Raw genomic sequence first — 21,863 nt, 5'->3', positions numbered from 1 at the left:
AACACTCTAGAAGTCACATTTTTAGCTACTTCCTACGGGTCTCAGGTGAGCGCCTTAGGGCCCATGGCCCTCTTGTTGTTTATACCTTCTCCTTCACTTGGTTATTCAACTTAAAAATCAAACAATTTGTTGACACTATGCTCTTCTATTTCACCCTTACATGTCTGGCATTGGCAGTTGTATTTAGTATGGCAATTGAAAGAACATTTTGGCTGAAAAGAAAATTATTGCTTTTATTGTTTCTTTATGAAATATTACATTAAAAAAATACTAAGTGTTTAAGCACAAGCACGTTAATTTGCCTTCATTAAGCGAAGTTGCAAGCCTATTTAAAATTTACTGTACAAAGCATTGGCAACCAACGTTGTGTAATGTGTGTACCTTTTGTTTCCCTTTACCTAATCTGCTCTTGCATGTTTTGCAGACGAATTCAAAGGTCATTCGTTGTTAGAAGGTGCTAGACAGACAGACTTGAGTCGAGTGAGGAAATACTTGGAGGTGGTTGCGTTCAAACATCCGTACACTGGTGACACTGCGTTGGTGAGTACACTGTTCAAAACTCATGAAAGATGCTTATTATTATACCCCCACAAACGAAGTTTAGGGGGGTATATAGGAGTAAGCTTGTCTGTAGGTCGGTCTGTTGGTCGGTTGGTCCGTATTAAGTGTTCGCTCTCTAATTCAAGTTGTTTTCATCCGATCTTCACTAAACTTGGTCAGATGTTGTATCCAGATGATGTCAAGGTCAAGTTCGAATATGGGTCATGCCGGGGCAAAAATGAGGTCACGGGGACACTAAGTGCGTTTTAAACTTTGAGCATGGTGTCAGCTCTCTAATTCAAGTAGTTTTCATCAGAGCTTCACCAAACTTGGTCAGAAGTTGTATCTAGATGATGTGTAGGTCAAGTTCCAACATGGGCCATGCCAGGTCAAAAACTAGGTCACTGGGTCACTGAGTGTGTTTTAAACATTGAGCATGGTGTCCGCTCTATATTTCAAGAAGTTTTCATCATAGCTTCACCAAACTTGGTCAGAAGTTGTATCTAGATGATGTGTAGGTCAAGTTCGAACATGGGCCATGCCGGGTCAAAAACAAGGTCACTGGGTCACTTAGTGCGTTTTAAACATTAAGCATGGTGTCCGTTTTGTGTGTGAAGACAACATGCAAAATATTCTGTGTTAATGCGGAATGTGGGAGTTTTCGTCATGTCTGTGACAAAGCTCTAGTTTCCATTGTAAGTGCACCAATTCTGGTAAAGTAGACTAAGTTGTGGCTAAGAAATCTTAATAAGTAGACAAAATGCTTGCTATTGAGAGTGTTAGGTCAGAAAGTGTGAAAAAATGCACTTTAATTAAAAAAAATTAATAAAATTTGAGGAGCGAATTGAAGAATTTACTAAAATTTTTTTAGCTCACCTGTCACGAAGTGACATGGTGAGCTTATGTGACCGTGTGATGTCCAGCGTCCGTATGTGTGTGTGCGTGCGTGCATGTGTCCGTCAAAAATTTGTTTGTGTAGACAGTAGAGGTTACAGTTTTCATCCAATCTTTATGCAATTTGGTCAGAATGTTTATACTGATGAAATCTGGGTTGGGATTGTATTTGGGTCATCTGGTGTCAAAAACTAGGTCACAAGGTCAAAAACTAGGTCAAATAATAGAAAAACCTTGTGTAGACAACAGAGGTCGCAGTTTTCACCCAATCTTAATGAAATTTGGTCAGAATGTCTATTTTGATGAAATCTGGGTTGGGATTGTATTTGGGTCATCTGGGGTCAAAAACTAGGTCACTAGGTCAAAAACTAGGTCAAATAATAGAAAAATCTTGTGTAGACAGTAGAGGTCACAGTTTTCATCCAATCTTTATGAAATTTGGTCAGAATGTTTATCTTGATGAAATGTGGGTTGGAATTGTATTTGGGTCATCTGGGGTCAAAAACTAGGTCACTAGGTCAAAAACTAGGTCAAATAATAGAAAAACCTTGTGTAGACAGTAGAGGTCACAGTTTTCATCCAATCTTTATGAAATTTGGTCAGAATGGTTATCTTGATGAAATCTGGGTTGGGATTGTATTTGGGTCAAATGGGGTCAAAAACTAGGTCACTAGGTCAAATAATAGAAACACCTTGTGTAGACAATAGAGGTTGCAGTTTTCATCCAATCTTTATTAAATTTGGTCAGAATGTTTATCTTGATGAAATCTGGGTTGGGATTGTATTTGGGTCATCTGAGGTCAAAAACTAGGTCACTAGGTCAAATAATAGAAAAAACGTCAACAATTTGTTTGTGTTAACGGTAGAGGTCACAGTTTTCATCCAATCTTTATGAAATTTGGTCAGAATGTTTATCTTGATGAAATCTGGGTTGGGATTGTATTTGGGTCATCTGGGGTCAAAAACTAGGTCACTAGGTCAAATAATAGAAAAACCTTGTGTAGACAATAGAGGTCACAGTTTTCATCCAATCTTTATGAAATTTGGTCAGAATGTTTATCTTGTTGAAATATGGGTTGGGATTGTATTTTGGTCACGTGGGGTCAAAAACTAGGTCACAAAGTTAATTTATAGAAAAACCTTGTGTAGACAATAGAGGTCACAGTTTTCATCCAATCTTTATGAAATTTTGTCAGAATGTGTATCTTGATGAAATCTTGGTTGGGATTGTATTTGGTTAGTCAGGTGAGCGATTCAGGGCCATCATGGCCCTCTTGTTAGATTTGAGTAGCAAATGGCAATTTTGGCAAATGGTTACACTAGTAGTACTAGTTCTTTGCATAATGACGTTTTGATTTTGACCTTTGGGTACCAGTAAATATTATCATGTTCTTTTTTACAATTTGAATACTTTTGTTTGCACAAGTTTGTTATTTCGGACAAATCAACATAGAAGTATTGCCATAACTGAAAATGTTCAGCATGATATATACATGAGAGCCATGCTCTGTGAAATACATGTTTAATACATGTGAGTAAAGTGTCGTTGCAGATAAGCCTGTGCAGTCCACACAGGCTAATCAGGGACTATACTTTCCGCTTTTATGGTATTTTTAGTTTACAGAAAGTTGCTTCTAAGTAAAAATGCAGTTTAGGCGTAAAGTTTTATACCTGATTAGCCTGTGCAGTCTGCACAGGCTAATCTGGGATGACACTTTACTCACATGTATCAAGCCCCTTTTTCACAGAGAGCAAGGCCCATATGTAGTTACTCTGCATTACAGCATTGTGCGGCAGCCTCTCCGTTTCCAAAGAGAAAACAAGTTGTGGACGCATTGATACGGAAAGGGGCCAATCTCAATGAGAAGAACAAAGAGTAAGGATTTTAGTTATGCCAGCGTCATGCAAAAATGGGTCTAATGCTGTATTCGACAAGCATAGCCCCAGATCAGCCTGTGCGTCCTTACAGTCTGGTCAGGAGCTGCCCTGTCCTCTACAAAGTCATGTTAGCTTTTGTGATCTCATTGGCTGTCGGGTAGCTTTTGACACGACTGTGAATGCGTAGTCTGGTCTAGAGCAATGCTCATCACATATGGCTGACTTATATATGAAAAATGAACAAAATGGAATTTCATCTGCCTGGCAGTATATTAACCTTATTACAGCATGCAGGCCTTTATTTATGGCAAGTGAAAGTAAGTTAAGCTTACAAAAGCCAGTTTATTAGCTCATCTATTTTTTGAAAAAAAATTATGAGCAATTGTCATCACCTTGGCGTCTGCGTCGGCGTTGGCGTCCGGTTAAGTTTTGCGTTTAGGTCCACTTTTCTCAGAAAGTATCAATGCTATTGCATTCAAACTTGGTACACTTACTTACTATCACGAGGGGACTGGGCAGGCAAAGTTAGATAACTCTGGCGTGCATTTTGACAGAATTATGTGCCCTTTTTATACTTAGAAAATTGAAAATTTTGGTTAAGTTTTGTGTTTAGGTCCATTTTATTCCTCAAGTATCAAAGTTATTGCTTTCATACTTGCAACACTTACTAACCATCATAAGGGGACTGTGCAGGCAAAGTAATGTAACTCTAACTTGCATTTTGACAGAATTATGTGCCCTTTTTATACTTAGAAAATTGAAAATTTGGTTAAGTTTTGTGTTTAGGTCCACTTTATTCCTACAGTATCAAAGCTATTGCTTTCATACTTGCAACACTTATTAAATATCATAAGGGGACTGTGCAGGCAAAGTTATGTAACTCTGACTGGCATTTGGACAGAATTATGGGCCCTTTATACTTAGAAAATTGAAAATTTGGTTAATTTTTGTGTTTTGGTACACTTTACCCCTAAAGTATCATAGATACTGCTTTCATACTTGGAACACTCGCAAACTATCATAAGGGTACAGTAAAAGGACAAGCTGCATAACTCTGGTTGTCATTTTTACGGAATTATGGCCCTTTTTTGACTTAGTAACTTTGAATATATGGTTAAATTTTGTGTTTCGATCCACTTTACTTCTAAAGTATCAAGGCTATTGCTTTCAAACTTCAAATACTTTCATGCTATCATGAGGTTACTGTACCTGGCAAGTTGAATTTTGCCTTGACCTTTGAATGACCTTGACTCTCAAGGTCAAATTATTAAATTTTGCTAAAATTGCCATAACTTCTTTATTTATGATTAGATTTGATTGATACTTTGACAAAACTACTCTTACCTGACATACCACAATAGACTCCACCCAAACCATCCCCCGTGCCCTCCCCAAGGAATCCCCCCACCCCCTAATTTTTTTATTTTTTTTTTAAGATCATCTCACAAATGACCACCACACCCTCACACTATACCCCCACCCACCCACCCCCCCAAATTTTTTTTTTTTGAAACTGTTAAAAAACACAAATATTTATTTTTAATATTTTATGTTTGAAATACCGTCCAACCATCGCACCAAAGAATCCCAACCCCCCCCCTACCCCCCCCCCCCCCCGATTTTTTTTTTTGCATTTTTTCCCGGCATTTTTGGAAGATAATGTAATAAATGTCCACACCCCCACACTATACACCCCTCTTCACTCCACCCCTCCCTCCTTTGTGATTGAAAATGAGAGTCCCTTCACCTTTAAAAAGAAAATAGATGAGCGGTCTGCACCCGCAAGGCGGTGCTCTTGTTTTTTACTGCGTTGATTCTAGTTATAAATGTACTATTCTATTGCTTTAGGGGTTATTACTTTTCCAGTTGATATGAGCAGCATTTTGGGAAAACTGGGCTAAATACAGGTGTGTAAAGTGTTGTACCAGATTATTCTATGCAGTCTGCACAGGCTAATGAAACGCTACACTTTTGTCTCAAACTGGATTTTTTTCTAAGAAATTTTTCTTTTAAAAATAAAATACAACAAAAGTGGAAAGTTTCATCCCTGACTAACCTGTGTGGGACAACACTAATGCATTAAACCCAGTTTTCCTTGAATGAGGCTAATCTTAACCCATTTATGCCTAGTGGACTCTCCCATCCTAAACTGGATCAATTTATTTCCAAAATTAGGTATATTTATTTAGAATATTTCTTACAGAAAATCCTTGAAGCAAACAGCGCAGACCCTGATGAGACGCCGCATCATGCGGCGTCTCATCTGGGTCTACGCTGTTTGCCAGGGCCTTTTTTCTAGACGCTAGGCATATATGGGTTAACTGTCACAATCTTGTCTTCCCTTGCAGACATCTGACAGCGCTGCACATAGCTGCAGACAAGGCTCACTATGATGTCATGGATGTGCTTCTTAAACACAATGCAAAGGTAAGTCCAAACATTAGTACAGTCCAACCTGCCCGAGCGACCGCCTGTTAATAGCGACCAACAGTCAATAACGACCACACGGATTTCCTCCCGAACGATTTCACTATATATTGAACCTGCGAATAAAGCCCACCTGTGAACAAAGACCAACGACCACCCTTTTACATTCCCAAATCTCCATTTTGATAGCTTACAACGACCACTGCAATCATAAAAATCAACGATTTTGCAACTTTCAAAAAACAAAATGGCCGCCGAGCGCTGCGTAGTAACGTGATACACATCTTACCAGTGGACTCGTTGGTCGCTATGGAGATATTGGCAAGTGACAGTTTATTGCACTCAATAGCAGTTGTTTTTTTATTTAACATGCATTGCTAATTGGCAGTCGCCTGCTTTTTTATGCATTTGACAGTTTGTCAAAAGTGTACAAATTTGCGTTTGTATTTAAGTGACTCGCGATTAATGTACTAATTGCCGAAAATATCAAAGACACATTTGGGGCTTTCATGAACTCATTAAAGAAATTAACGGTTTCATATCATTTATGATGCCTATTAAAGACAAACATTTGAATAGTCATTCTCTTCTTAAATTTCTCCGTAATAAGACGTTCATAGATTATAAAAAAGTAAATTGTCAGTTCAAGTTAACCATCATTGCTTCCAAGCGTAAGTTCTTGATGTTCGAAGAACGCGTTAAGGTCATTAGTTTGTTAGGTAAAGGACACAGTTGTAGACAAGTGGCTAGTGGTCTTGGTGTAGGAAAAACTCAAATTCAGAGCATTTTAAAGCGTAAACATGGGATTATGGACGAATTCGAGGAGAACGTAAACTGTGAAAGTAAACACCCTAAGCGTGAGTCGGAATTCGCGTCAGTGAATGACTTAGTGCATAAGTGGATTGTTGATGCAAGTGCAAGTGAATCTTATTCTTGGATGTTTTCAGTCTTATATAAATATCAGATGTCATTTATTGTCCATTATTGTCAACTTTACAGGTTGTGTAGGAGTGATTGATGTATTTCATGTATAAATGTTTCCTATGTTATGTGTATTTTGTACTTTGTTCTTTGTAGAATTACATGTACATGTACGTATACAGGGATTTCAATAGATTTTAAAAACTAGGAGTCAATGACCCCTGGACTGAAATTTTGAGGAGTCAAATTGAAAAATGGTTGGGTCAATTTTGAAGTGGTTAATTGTGTTTTTGTCTGTATTATTCAATTTTTTAGATAAAAATATGCTCTAAGAGTAACACAATATCTTAAAAAGTTATGCTGCTTTATTAAATAACAATACCATGATACATAGCACAACAAATTTTAGTGAATTGGTACATTAAAATCTACTTCCTAATAACACTTTTAAGTCTTTTAACACATTTTAGATCTGTGCCAGTAGCACCTTTTCATCACATATTTATCGTCATTATATTATTATCATTGCTATGATAGCTTTTCTAACAAAACACAATCTAAATGCATGGAACATCAAGTATACCTATTACTGAATATCCGAATACTATGCATGTCCGAAATATGGACACTTAAGAATGCCTTACCTGTAGTAGTTTTACTTTAATAATCCAAATTTTTCTTTTTGTTATCTGGTTTAACAAACCTTATGAAATGTTTTAAATCCAGTTAATGCTTTCTCCATTATTGAATCACCATTACTTGCAATTTGAATCGCCAGCTAAGCTTTGAATTGAACACGGGTTGAATGTTACGTCAGCCATTAACAGTGTCGAAGGTCGACGTAGCAATTAAATTCTACTCGGATAATTTAAATATTATTGAGGAAATGTGTTTTCTCAATGTTTATGTGTAGTTTTATGACTTGTTAGAAAAGAAAAATGAACTGTGATTCCAGTTTATATAAGATGGGTGTTACTCGTAATGATCGGTGGATTGACAAACTGACAAAACTCACTTTATCATACTAGTTGATCTACGTAATTAATAGACCTTTGATCAATTTTGTTTTTTCTTAAATTACTTTTGCCGACTTTCTTTAACTGTGCCGTCTGCAAAGACTGCAAAAGACCCTGCAATTATCGGATGGTCATTCAAATATCACGTAATCGCTGCTGCTAATTACCCAGTTAGTGCGCATGCACTATTTAGACGGTGACGTTTATTGGAAGAGATCAGATAAGTTAAACAACCAACCGGGGTATACCCTCGATAAAAGACCGAGTTTCAAATACTGAAACATCAATTTCAATTAGGAGCACAGCGGGATTTATTACCATGGAACTCAAGCTGTTAACTGACTGACGCACGGGTCAAATTTTCGATGCGTCAAAATGACGCACAGCAGAAAAAAGGGTTGCGTCAAAAACGAGTCATTTTTAATTTGCTTGCGTCAAAACGCAGGATTCTGCATCTATTGAAATCCCTGGTATACATGTATGTTTATAGTTATTTATACAGTATATGATAAATTAAATAAATAATAAAAACATAAGGGAATAGAAATACAACATGTAATAAATATACAAATGTAAAACAAAACCGTGTTTTCAATCCTTTATTTCATTATACATGCATAAGTATTCAAACATTTAAACAATAGAGCACACACATAGATAAGGTACCTGTTAAAAAACTACTAGCATATTTTGCAAAGTTTCGATCGACCCTGCGAATAAAGACCACTTGTGAACAAAGACCACAACGACCAAATCCCTTGAGTGGTCTTTATTGACAGTTTGGACTGTATATAAGCCGTGCTCTGTGAAAAGGGGATTTAATGGATGTGCGTAAAGTGTTGTCCCAGATTAGCCGGTGCAGTCCCCACAGGCTATTGGGGTCGACACTCTCCGACTTAACTGGATTTTTGCTAAGATAAGACTTTTTTTAACAAAAAATATCATACATGCGGAAAGTGTCGTCCCTGATTAGCCTGTGCTCATCTGGGACGACACTATGGACACATGCATTAAACCCCTTTTTCACAGAGTGCAGCTCATTTTTATAGTCTGACGAGTAATTACTGTTGTGTATGGATGTGGGTTTATCAAAAGAACAATGCCATTTTGAGAATCTCTTTTTTGTCCCCGAACAAAGGCATATAGGATCTGTATTGTCATGTCATTCCGTCAGAAAGTTGGCATTTGTTTGTTTTTTGCTCTTACTCAACAAGTTTTCATCTGATTGACAACCAAACAAGTACAAATTTCACCAGGCACTTTTTTCACCGTCAGTCCGTCAATATGTTCATCACATAATTTCTGTCTCAGCCGGGAATTCTGTACTGTATCAGTTGCCAGGAATGTTGGGACTGGATTTGGAAAAAAAGATAATTTTGCTAAATAGCTGAATAATGGCTTCAAAATCAGCCAGACAAATCCCATAAATTATATATATTGTTGCTCATTATTGTAGTTTTGTGACATAGAGGTTTTATGAGTTAATGAAAACACCTTTAATCTTATTTGTCAAAAAAGGTTTCAGAAAGTTCAAGCAGTCTTATATAATTCTCTTACCCCACGCTAAGGGTTTATATTGGGTCATATTAGCTTTGGCTAATCAGGGACAACACTTTCTACTTTTAATGTATTTTTGTTTTAAAATTACTATTTTCAAAGCAAAAATCTTTTTGCAGCAGATTTGTCGTCCCTGATTAGCCTGAGTGGACTGCACAGGCTAATCTGGGATGACACTTCACACACATGCATTAAACCACGTTTTTCACTGTGTCTCCTTCAATCAGGTGAATGCCCTAGACGGCCTGGGACAGACGGCCCTTCACCGTGTGGCTCAGCAGGGCAACATCCAGGCGTGTCGTCTGCTCATCCAGTACGGAATAGACACCACCATACGCTCCCTGCAGGGCTACACCGCAGCAGAGGTTGGCACGGAGAACATACAGAAGATGCTCAGAGGTGGATTTGGGGTTTGGGGCGGATTATTCAGAAGGGTTTTGTTATTCTGAATTTATTCGGATTATGATCATTTTATGCCTTTTCTGGCTATATATGGGAGTTATAATGACTTAAAGAATAAAAGAAGAAAAATGCTAAGAGGTGGGTTTAAGGATGGGCAATAATTCAGCATGGGCTTATTAATCTGGATGAATCAGGTTTCTTTACACTCTATGTCCTTTCTGAGATCAATATAAATCTGGGCATTTTTATGTCCCCCAGTCTATACTGGGGGAAATATTGTTTTTGCCCTGTCTGTTGGTTTGTTTGTGTCCAACTCTAACATTTGCCATAACTTTTTCAATATTGAAGAAAGCAACTTCATATTTGGCATGCATGTGTATCTCATTGAGCTGCACATTTTGAGTAGTGAAAGGTCAAGGTCATCCTTCAAGGTCAAAGTCAAATATATGGGGGGACATAGTGTTTCACAAATACATCTTGTTTAAGGGTTGTTTCACACAAAAAACATACAGCATACTTCCAAAGTACCATGATAAATTAGATTGATTGATATTGTTAAAAAATATTTGCTTCAGTTTTGAAAGTTTGATGCATGTCTTGGCACAGGCTGCAGTAAATGATTAAATACTTGCCTCAATATGGAGAAGACAGACATGTACTGTAAAGAAATTTAGATCTTAAAAATGTGAAAAGTGTCATAAGGTGCATTGTTAGCAACTGCGTCATATTTAAAGATTGGTAATGCTGGCTCAGTACATCCCCTAATTCATATTGTGGTATTGTGGCTGTGACAGTGTGTGTATTTATTGTTCACTGTGCTCTACATGTCAGGTATTAGATTTAAAAGGGTTGCATATTTAAAAACATTCAAATGGTCCAGTAATGCTGTCCTTTGAACCATAAATGCTGCTTTTTTCTAAGTGCAAAAAAATAAATTCATATTCTTCATTTACACAGTGCCTCTTTTTTGTCTGCTTTGAGCTGTGATGGTTTTGGGATTTTATGTGTATTTTTTTTAACCTTTCCGGCTCAGAAGCAAATTGAAAATGGCTATGTGCATACAGCATAAAACCAGAACAAACTGTGAGTAACTCGCTGTCTGTTCAGATTTTATGCTGTTTGCTGCTTATCAGCATCTAAGGGTTGGAATTGAAGCCTTTAAAATTTGAATCTAGTAAGAAAAGTCTTAAATTAAATTTAACTTTCTAAGGGACTGCCAATGCGTCAAAATACGTATCTAAATGGGAAAGTGTTAAACAAATTTTATTTTACCTTAAGCTGACTGGCCACTTAATTTTTGCCAGATTACCAGAACTTTTGGCTAGTAATGGTGTAGTGAGTTTCAGCAGTTGTGTATCTGTGTCTGTGTTTCAGACGACCCCGTGCCCCAGGTGGGTACAGACATAGTGTATCTGTGTGTGTGTTTCAGACGACCCCGTGCCCCAGGTGGGTACAGACATAGTGTATCTGTCTGTTTGTTTCAGACGACCCCATGCCCCAGGTGGGTACAGACATAGTATATCTGTGTGTGTGTTTCAGACGACCCTGTGCCCCAGGTGGGTACAGACATAGTGTATCTGTGTGTGTGTTTCAGACGACCCCCTGCCCCAGGTGGGTACAGACATTGTGTATCTGTGTGTGTGTTTCAGACGACCCCGTGCCCCAGGTTGGTACAGACATAGTGTATCTGTGTGTGTGTTTCAGACGACCCCGTGCCCCAGGTGGGTACAGACATAGTGTATCTGTGTGTGTGTTTCAGACAACCCCGTGCACCAGGTTGGTACAGACATAAACCTGTAGTGTATCTGTGTGTGTGTTTCAGACGAACCCGTGCCCCAGGTGGATACAGACATAGACCTGTAGTGTATCTGTGTGTGTGTTTCAGACGACCCCGTGCCCCAGGTGGGTACAGACATAGACCTGTAGTGTATCTGTGTGTGTGTTTCAGACGACCCCGTGCCCCAGGTGGGTACAGACATTGACCTGTAGTGTATCTGTGCGTGTGTTTCATACGACCCCGTGCCCCAGGTGGGTACAGATATAGACCTGTAGTGTATCTGTGTGTGTGTTTCAGACGACTCCGTGCCCCAGGTGGGTACAGACATAGACCTGTAGTGTATCTGTGTGTGTGTTTCGGACGACCCCGTGCCCCAGGTGGGTACAGACATTGACCTGTAGTGTCTCTGTGTGTTTGTTTCAGACGACCCCGTGCCCCAGGTGGGTACAGACATAGACCTACAGCTGCTGGAGGCTGCCAAGGCTGGCGACATGGAGGTTGTCAAGGTAACTAGCTCCTCCTGTACTGAGAAGATTTATATCTTTATGCTTTTTTTACCCCCTGCAACTAAGTACAGTAGGCCAACTTTAATTGGCATGGACGTCTGTTAGTCTGCCTTTTTTTCGGTAGTAAAAAATATTATACTTGAATCAACCAGGGGATCAAATTATTGATATATAAATAAATCAAAATAACTTAAAAATCTTTTCCTCTGAAACTGCAAGGCCCAGGGGTTTTCAATTTTTTGCTATGTTACATTGTTCCTTGCTTCTCAACATACTTTGTTTTAAAGATACCTCTGGGTCAAAACTGTCCACACCCATAGCTCCACTGTTTTAATCGTTTTCATGCGCTATACGTATATACTTTGACATGTTCTTATGAAGTTCAGATTTTGTCACTTTTACTTTGTACATGTTCCAGAGTTAGATGATCTTACCTTGTACTTTGTACGTTTTACAGAAGTTGATAGCAGCCCATCCCCACGCAGTGAACTGTCGTGACCTGGATGGGCGACACTCGACACCCCTGCACTTTGCTGCGGGCTACAACCGCGTGGCTGTGGTGGAGTATCTGCTACAACATGGCGCCGATGTGCATGCCAAAGATAAAGGGTACGTGGTAACAACTGGACAATTCAGTATTGTATCCCTTTCCCACTTACAAGTGAAGTGAAAATGGCTATGTGCAAACAGCATAAAACCAGAGCAGCCTGCGAGGAAATCACAGTCTGTTCAGGTTTTATTCTCTTTGCTGCTCATCAGTATCGAAGGGTTGGAAATGAAGTCTTAAAAACTAGAATCTAGTAAGAAAGGTCTTCAATAAAATATAACTTTCTAAGAGACTAAAAACACATCAAAATACGTATCTAAGTGGGAAATGGTTAACTACATTTGCAAAAAGGTATGAAAAAAATATATTCATTTTTAACTGATATATTTTCATCGAAAGGGCCTAGTATCACTATCATACTAGAGTCAATATTCCTACTCAACTTTGAGTTTTGTATTCACTTTTCAGATGAGCTTGACAATGATGCTCAATGTCATGTTCACTAAAGTTTTTTAGAGCATTGAGAATAACCCAATCCTGAGTTTGAGGAGTAATATATGCATTTTGTTATCCCCCGCCATCGGCGGAGGGATATTTTTTTGGCGTTGTCCGTCCGTCCATCTTTCCGTCCATCCGGAGCCATATCTTTGAAGTGCTTTAGCGGATTTCATTGAAACTTGGTATGAGTATATATATATGTATAAGAGGATGATGCATGCCAAACAGCATTGTACACCATCGGTTAATAACGGTGTTATGGCCCTTTGTATCTTGAAAAAATGCTTTTTTGAGTGTAAAATTAAACACTTTTGTGTCCAGAAGCATATTGGCGGGGAATATCAATTCAACGAATTTGCTTGTTATATACAAGATTTGAGAATGTTTGCTGGCCGACTTTTTCAATACTCAGCTGAGTGGAAACTCAAATATCATCTTTTTAGTTGAGCTCAATAATTGAGAATGTTCATGATACTAACTCAAAATCCTTATAGATATAATTTTTGTATATCACCTCTTAAGAAATGATATTTATAGTGAAATTAAACTAGTAATGTAAAACTTCTTGTTTTGTCACCGAATTATGAGTAAAATTTTTCCTTCATTATCTTCCAGTGGCCTGGTCCCATTGCACAATGCCTGTTCCTACGGACATTATGAAGTCACAGAGCTGCTCATTAAGCATGGTGCCTGTGTCAACGTTGCAGACCTGTGGAAGTTCACGCCACTTCATGAAGCCGCAGCCAAGGGCAAATTTGAAATCTGTAAACTGCTTCTTAAGGTGGGTACCCAAGTAAGGTATCAAGTATGTATTCTTGGCAGAGAGTGTCTGGCTGGTACCTTAACTACTGTGAAACCAATATTGCTGTTCCGGGTACTGCTTGACAATGAATTTTAATGTTCTACATAAAATTATTTCCATGGTTTGTTATTTGCATTTGAGAAATATCAATCAATATGATCAAACAAATATGTGATTGTTATGAATCCATAAAATGTTATGTCAACAACATTTCATGAATTCACGGTAATTGCCAAATAAGTAATATTTGGCTTTAACAATTTTGTCTTCATCAAACTCCAAAAAATTTACAAATTGAAATAATTTCTTGTTCTATGATAAATTTGAGAAAATTAACATTTTATAAGCCGGAGACATCTTTTTCAAGTCAATGCTTTACGTCTGTGTGTTCATATGAGGTGAACCCAAGATGCCAGTTTTTATCTATCATCAATATTTCTTTGTACCAAGAATTCATACTTGCATGAATGTTATCTATGAACACCGTCAACACACCCACATCACCAGACCTCATTTTGACCTTGACATATACCTATTTTTGAACTTAGAGGAATGAAGGTCAAGATTCTACGTTGACCAATGTTGCTTGCAACAAAGCTATGATACTTTCAAGGATGATGTCTTTTAACAACACACCATCATCTCAACATTTACATACTTTCATGGCCCTTGGCATTTACCTTCCATTGTTGTCTGTTACTGGCATATAAATATGTTTTCTCATAAACTTAAACTTTTCTGGTAAAATATAAAGAGTTCTTATCAACTCAGTAAGTGGGTATTTTCTTCCCTTATGGTAGAGATTTCAATTAAAGCAGAATCTTGATTTTTAATGCAAGCTTTTTACCATTGTCTAACTTTTGAGTATTTGACCCCTGAACATTTGAAGCACCATGTCATTGGACTTCTGTTTTTTTAGCTCGACTATTATATATGAAATATATATAGTGGAGCTATCCTACCCACCCGGCGTCGGCGTTGCCGTTCCCGTATCCGTTCCCGTTGGCGTACGGTGCAAATGTTAAAGTTTGCGTACTACCCCAAATATATTCCCTTGACATATTGCTTTCATATTTTGCATACTTGTTTACCATCATGACCCCAACCTATAAACAAGAGCAGACAACTGTATCAAGCATTTTGACAGTATTATTGCCCCTTTTATACTAAATATGCATATTATTGATAAATCTATGTTAAAGTTTGCGTACTACCCCAAATATTTCCTATGTTCTTTGACATATTGCTTTTATATTTTGCATACTTGTTAACCAACATGACCCCAACCTATAAACAAGAGCAGATCACTCTATCAAGCATTTTGACATAATTATTGCCACTTTCATACTTAGAATATGCATATTATTGATAAATCTATGTTAAAGTTTGCGTACTACCTCAAATATTTCCTATGTCCTTTGACATATTGCTTTCATATTTTGCATACTTGTTTACCAACATGACCCCAACCTATAAACAAGAGCAGACAACTGTATCAAGAATTTTGACAGAATTATGGCCCCTTTTATACTTAGATAATTGAACATTTTGCTTAAATTGCCATAACTTCTTTATTTATGATCAGATTTTATTAATACTTTTACAAAACAATACCACAATGGGTTCCACCCAAACAATACCCCACGCCCCAACCCAGAATCCCTGCCTCCCCCCACCCCCCAAAAATTATTTTTTTCCTTTTTAGCTTACCTGTCACGAAGTGCGTGTGTGCGTGCGTGTGTCCGTCAACAATTTGTTTGTGTAGACATTAGAGGTCACAGTTTTCATCCAATCTTTAAGAAATTTGGTCAGAATGTTTATATTGATGAAATCTGGGTTGGGATTGTATTTGGGTCATCTGGGGTCAAAAACTAGGTCAAATAATAGAAAAACCTTGTGTAGACAGTAGAGGTCACAGTTTTCATCCAATCTTTATGAAATTTGGTCAGAATGTTTATCTTGATAAAATCTGGGTTGGGATTGTATTTGGGTCATCTGGCGGGATTCAAACCCGGGACCTCTGGATCCCTAAGCCAGCGTCCTACCATTAGACGCTGTATGTTGTTCATTTTTGTAACGATATTTAGATTCTTCAGACTTGGCTTGTACCTGTTCTTAATTTTCTGTCATTGTTCTTCATTTTCTAAGTTCTTGGAATAAAAATTAGTTATTTTTGTTAAAGCTGCCTTGGTTTTCACTTATAAATAAATTCTTAGAGTGTATTTAGGCGTCCCTGACTGAACGCCTTTAGTTAATTGAATTACAACCAGTCAGTATATTCATCCTGACCGGAAATAAGAGTTTGTCAAATAAATATTTCCGCATTACATAAGTGCTTACAAAGTTACATAACTTGTAACCGTCCTGTGACCGGTTCATTTGCGTAAGCGAAGGAGACCGCACTACCACACCTGGATAGGACAGTTGAGTTCGATAATGGTTTGGATCGGTAAAAAAACATGGCCGCCAGGGGGGGGGGGTCTTTTTCCTTATATTTATATCGTAAAAAAGCTTGTGAACACTCTAGAAGTCACATGTTTTGCCTAATCATCATGAAATTTTGTCAAAACATTAGTTATGTGGATGTCTCGGACCAGTTTAAAAATGGTCTTGTCAGTGAAAAAACATGGCCGCCAGTGAGTTGGGCAGTTTTCTTTATAAGCATATAGTGACAACATGTGAACAGTCTAGAAGACACATTTTTTTCCCAATCTTCATGAATTTGGACATATCTTGGAAGAGTTAAAAAATGGTTCAGGTCTGTTAAAAAAAACATGGCCACCAAGGGGCCATTTGTTGTTCATTCTTCATGATACTTGGTTAGAACATTTGTTCCATTGATATCTTGTTAATTTTTGAAAGATTGTCTAATAAATTATTGAATATGAACAATTTCCCCATCATGGCTTACGTTATACTGTCAAGCACTCGAATAGTCGAGCGCGCTGTCCTCTGACAGCTCTTGTTTTTATTACTGAAATCCCTGCCTAAGGTGATTTCACAATCACAGCCAATACAGCTCACATATCCCTTTGTTCGATGTTACAGCACGGTGCTGATGCCAACAAGAAGAACCGTGATGGTAACACGCCCCTAGACCTGGTCAAGGAAGGGGACCAGGACGTGGCCGACCTGCTCAGAGGTGAGGGATACGCTGTGCATGTGCGTTAAGTGTCGGCCCAGATTTGCCTGCGCAGTCTGCACAGGCTATTCAGGGAAGACTCATTTCGCCTTATGGAATTTTTCATTTTTCAGACTGCACATGCTAATCTGGCACAACACGGGATGCACATGCATTAACCCAGTTTTCCCAGAATGGGCTTCGTGTGATTTTCAGTGCGAAACCGATTTGGCACATCCTTATTACAAGTTCGATGAATGTCAACATAACTATGCAAAGATACACGATACTTGAAAATAGTCCATTGAACAATGTTTTGAGTTACTTGCAGTCTGTTCAGGTCTAATGCTGTTGGATGCTTATTAGTATCTTAGGGCTTGAAACGAAGCCGTTAAAACTTGAATCTAGCTAGACGGGTCTTAAATTTTATTAGATTTCAAAGAGACTTCAAAAGCGTCAAAAGTGCGTATCAGAATGGTAAAGGGTAAGGTCTAAATCTTTTACTTATATTTCTCATCTGTAGGAGATGCTGCTCTGTTGGAGGCAGCCAAGAAGGGCAACCTGGCACGGGTACAGAAACTGGCCACGGCAGAGAACATCAACTGTCGGGACACACAGGGACGTAACTCTACACCTCTACACCTTGCAGGTATGGCCAGGATTTGTCTACCTTATTTAAAAAAAATAATTTTAGGGGTGGGAAGGATAACTGCTTAGACAAACAGGGACGTAACACCTCTTTACCTTGTAAGAAGGGGCAAGAGTTGTCTACCTTGCATCAAATTTTGCTCACAGAACCTTGTCAATGTAACATTACCAGTTAAAGGAGCTAGATATAAGCTGGGCATGTGGTATGATTTCTTAGTTAGGCTGTTGTAAGTAAATGCAAGTATTTTTTCTTGAGTTGACGAAAGGGCCTTGCTTTCCATTTTGGAAACTACTATATCTATATCCATATCTACTTGTAAAAGATGAGCAGTGTTATACTTTTCTTCCATGTTTCCAGCTGGCTACAACAATGTGGAGGTGGCAGAGTTCCTACTGGAGAACGGTGCTGATGTCAACGTGCAGGACAAGGGGGGCCTGATACCACTTCATAATGCCTCATCATACGGGGTAAGAGAACAGTATATTTGCTCAGTATTTATTACAGGTTAATGTATAGGTTTACCTCATCATACCAACATAAGAGTGGCACATGGTTGTGTGAGTGTTTGTGTACATAATGTCTTGGAGCAAAAACATAAACTGATGCTAGACTATGGTTATGAGAGGAGGGGGGGGGGGGGGCTCGTAATCCAACATGAGAGTGTTGAAGCCAAATGATACCTAACTGTGAATGACCTCATTCTGAAAAATCTTTTAAAAGATTGTTTAAAATTGTCTTACTATATGTAGCAAGTTTGGGGGAAAGGCGACCTATAACCCCTTCACTTTATAGACATGTGTACAGAGGGTATTCTTGCTCCATTAAGCAGCTGTCAAATGATTTTCTTTTCTTTTTATGTTGTTTGCCTGTAAATGATCATTAATTTCATTGTTTGATGCATTGAAATGAACGATGAAAATATCATTAACAATGATAAAGGATTTCCTAATTGCCCCTTACCAGTGGGGATGTTTACTCTTAGTTAAATAACACTTATGGTCAATATTTTATGTTTGTTTAAAAATGACATGTTTGTAACAAAGAAAAATGTACTGTAATTATTTCGCTAAAGCAGATTGTAGAATGTTGTTGATGTGTTTCAGCACATTGATATAGCTGCCCTGCTGATCAAGTACAACACGTCTGTGAACGCTGTCGACCGCTGGGGTTTCACACCTCTACACGAGGCCTCACAGAAAGGTCGCACTCAACTATGTTCTCTGCTGGTAAGACGGTTACTATCTAATAACCCTTTCCCACTCTGAAGCAAAGTGAAAATGGCAAGATGCAAACAGCATAAAACCAGAACAGCCTGCAAATAACTCACATTGTTCAAACTGTATGCTGTTTGCTGCTCGTAGGGTATCATTGGGTTGGAATGAAGCCTTTAAAACTTTAATCCAGTAAGAAAGGTCTTTAATTTAATTTAGATTTTTTACATACTATGAATGCGTCTGCGAATCGGAGTGGTAAATGATTTAGTATTTTTACATTACTGCAAATAATGTTACTTGTAAAAATATGTAGGCCAGGAAGGCTAGCTCCGTTGGTAGAGGGCTGGACTATACATCTAAGGATCCTGGGTTTGATATCTGGCCTGGCGACCTAACTTATGTAGGGATTGGTCTGAAAATAATTTAAATGTTCATTTTCCCGCTAATTCAAGTAGAGAAATTATAAGTCACAGCGCAAGAATGTGTGTGTAGCTCTGGTTAACAAGTTAAGGCAGGAGTGAGTAGATTATTTGTCTGCGGAGATGCAACCCAAATGGGCCTGGTTGCTTACAACAGTTATGGCCTGTAAAGCTAGCAGCCACTAATATTTTGAATCGAGTGATTTATTTGACTTCTGTTAACAAAAAATTGTTAATTGTAAACAAATGTGTATGCTTCAATTATTTGCATATGTTTGCTAATATTGCTTTTACAATTAATTGTATTTAGTTCTGAAATTAATGGAGTGTTTCCTTAACTTGTGCTTATATGTGGAACAATACAAATTATCCAAATTAACAAACATATACAAAGAAACTCCTACATCTTTTCACAGCTTGCCCATGGTGCTGATCCTACTATGAAAAATCAGGAGGGCCAGACCCCCTTAGATCTCACCACTGTAAGTATTGTAACGTCTACAAACAGACGTGGAAATGAGGCTTGCTTTAGAAAAACTGGGTTTTATGCATGTGCCTTAAGTGTCGTCCCAGAGGGACAAAACTTCCTGCCTCGACTGGATTTTTGCAAAGAAAATGCTTTATTGAAACGAATAATACCATAACATTGGAAAGTTTTGTCCCTGATAAGCCTGTGCAAACTGCGCAGGTTTATCTGGGAAGGCACTTTTTGTGCATGCATTAAGCCCTGTTTTCACAGAGTGAGGCTCATATGTCATACATTTCCCTATTAAAGGGAGAGAATAAGTTCTGTTGGCACACTTGAATGCAAGTGTTGCAGAGAGAATTGTCATGGTAAAATAAATGTAATGATTATTATGCCCCTCTTCGAAGAAGAGGGGGTATATTGCTTTGCACATGTCGGTCGGTTGGTCGGTCTGTCGGTCCGTCCACCTGCTCGTTTCCGGATGATAACTCAAGAACGCTTAGGGCTAGGATCATGAAACTTCATAGGTAGATAGATCATGACTCGCAGATGACCCTTATTGATTTTGAGGTCACTAGGTCAAAGGTCAAGGTCATGGTGAGCCGAAATAGTAAAATGGTTTCCGGATGATAACTCAAGAACGCATATGCCTAGGATCATGAAACTTCATAGGTAGATTGATCATGACTTGCAGATGACCCCTATTGATTTTGAGGTCACTAGGTCGAAGGACAAGGTCACGGTGATCCGAAATAGTAAAATGGTTTCCAGATGATAACTCAAGAACGCATACGCCTATGATCATGAAACTTCATAGGTAGATAGATCATGACTGGCAGATGACCCCTATTGATTTTCAGGTCACTAGGTCAAAGGTCAAGGTCACGGTGACCCGAAATAGTAAAATGGTTTCCGGATGATAACTCAGGAACACATATGCCTAGGATTATGAAACTTCATGGGTAGATTGATCATGACTCGCAGATGACCCCTATTGATTTTGAGGTCACTAGGTCAAAGGTCAAGGTCACGGTGACCCGAAATAGTAAAATGGTTTCCGGATGATAACTCAAGAACCCTTACGCCTAGGATCATGAAACTTCATAGGTACATTGATCATGACTCGCAGATGACCCATATTGATTTTCAGGTCACTAGGTCAAAGGTCAAGGGCACGGTGACCTGAAACAGTAAAATTGTTTCCGGATGATAACTCAAGAACGCTTTTGACTAGGATCATGACACTTAATAGGTACATTGATCATGACTTGCAGATGACCCCTATTGATTTTCAGGTCACTAGGTCACTAGGTCAAGGTCACAGTGACAAAAAATGTATTCAAACAATGGCTGCCACTACAACGGACAGCCCATAGGGGGGGCATGCATGTTTTACAAACAGCCCTTGTTTTAATGGAAGAGTAAAAGTGAGTTTTGTTTGCGGTTCAAAACAAATGAAAATGGGTACTCTTACCAGTACATGCGTAGTTGACTTGCATTCTTTTTACACACTGTGGAAAACGAAAAATATCCATGCAAACAACCTTACAATACCAGAAAACCAACATGCCTGTTCTCTAGACACTTGTCATGTTGACTTTGGTTAATAGCACCTAACATTGCATTGGCACTGCCCTGTGACTTTTCATGCTTACTTTTTAGCTCAGCTGAGCACAACGTGCTCATGGTGAGCTTTTGTGATCGCCTTTTGTCCGTCGTGCGTCGTGCCTTGTTCGGCGTCAACATTTGACTTGTTAACATTTATTGTCCAATCTTCATGAAATTTGGTCAGAAGATTGGTCTCAATGATATCTTGGATGAGTTCGAAAATGGTTACGTTTGCTTGAAAAACATGGCTGCCAAGGGGCGGGGCATTTTTCCTTATATGGCTATAGTAAAATCTTGTTAACACTCTAGAGGCCACATTTATTTCTGATCTTCATGAAACTTGGTCAGAAGATTTATCCCAATAATATCTTGGACGAGTTCGAAAATGATGCTGGTTGGTTGAAAAACATGGCCGGGGGGCGGGGCATTTTTCCTGAAATGGCTATAGTAAAACCTTGTTAACTCTCTAGAGACCACATTTTTTGCCTGATCTTCATGAAACTTGGTTAGAAGATTCATCCCAGTAATATCTTGGACAAGTTCGAAAATGATGCCAGTTGGTTGACAAACATGGCAGCCAGGGGGCGGGGCATTTTTCCCTATATGGCTATAGTAAATCTT

General features: G+C 38.5%; 1 protein-coding gene across 4 annotated transcripts in view; it reads left to right on the top strand.

The window, feature by feature from the left end:
• The window catches only part of LOC127841062 (poly [ADP-ribose] polymerase tankyrase-1-like), a 77,014-nt gene that overhangs the window by 27,058 nt on the left and 28,093 nt on the right, over nucleotides 1-21,863 (top strand). For all 4 annotated transcript variants that reach the window (XR_008030696.1, XM_052369602.1, XM_052369599.1 and 1 more), the window contains 12 exons: nucleotides 425-540; nucleotides 3,219-3,310; nucleotides 5,661-5,739; nucleotides 9,461-9,632; nucleotides 11,836-11,918; nucleotides 12,376-12,527; nucleotides 13,579-13,744; nucleotides 16,814-16,907; nucleotides 17,410-17,535; nucleotides 17,893-18,002; nucleotides 18,639-18,761; nucleotides 19,585-19,650. Coding sequence is in view for 3 of the 4 variants with exons in the window: in XM_052369602.1 (XP_052225562.1) it covers nucleotides 425-540; nucleotides 3,219-3,310; nucleotides 5,661-5,739; nucleotides 9,461-9,632; nucleotides 11,836-11,918; nucleotides 12,376-12,527; nucleotides 13,579-13,744; nucleotides 16,814-16,907; nucleotides 17,410-17,535; nucleotides 17,893-18,002; nucleotides 18,639-18,761; nucleotides 19,585-19,650 (1,379 nt within the window). In the remaining variant the exon portion in view is untranslated. The remainder of the gene's footprint in view (nucleotides 1-424; nucleotides 541-3,218; nucleotides 3,311-5,660; nucleotides 5,740-9,460; nucleotides 9,633-11,835; nucleotides 11,919-12,375; nucleotides 12,528-13,578; nucleotides 13,745-16,813; nucleotides 16,908-17,409; nucleotides 17,536-17,892; nucleotides 18,003-18,638; nucleotides 18,762-19,584; nucleotides 19,651-21,863) is intronic.

This window comes from Dreissena polymorpha, chromosome 8 (genome assembly GCF_020536995.1).
Source record: "Dreissena polymorpha isolate Duluth1 chromosome 8, UMN_Dpol_1.0, whole genome shotgun sequence".
Taxonomy (NCBI): domain Eukaryota; kingdom Metazoa; phylum Mollusca; class Bivalvia; order Myida; family Dreissenidae; genus Dreissena; species Dreissena polymorpha.
Note: the sequence above shows the minus strand (reverse complement) of the source record. Positions and strands in the feature narration are given on the sequence as shown.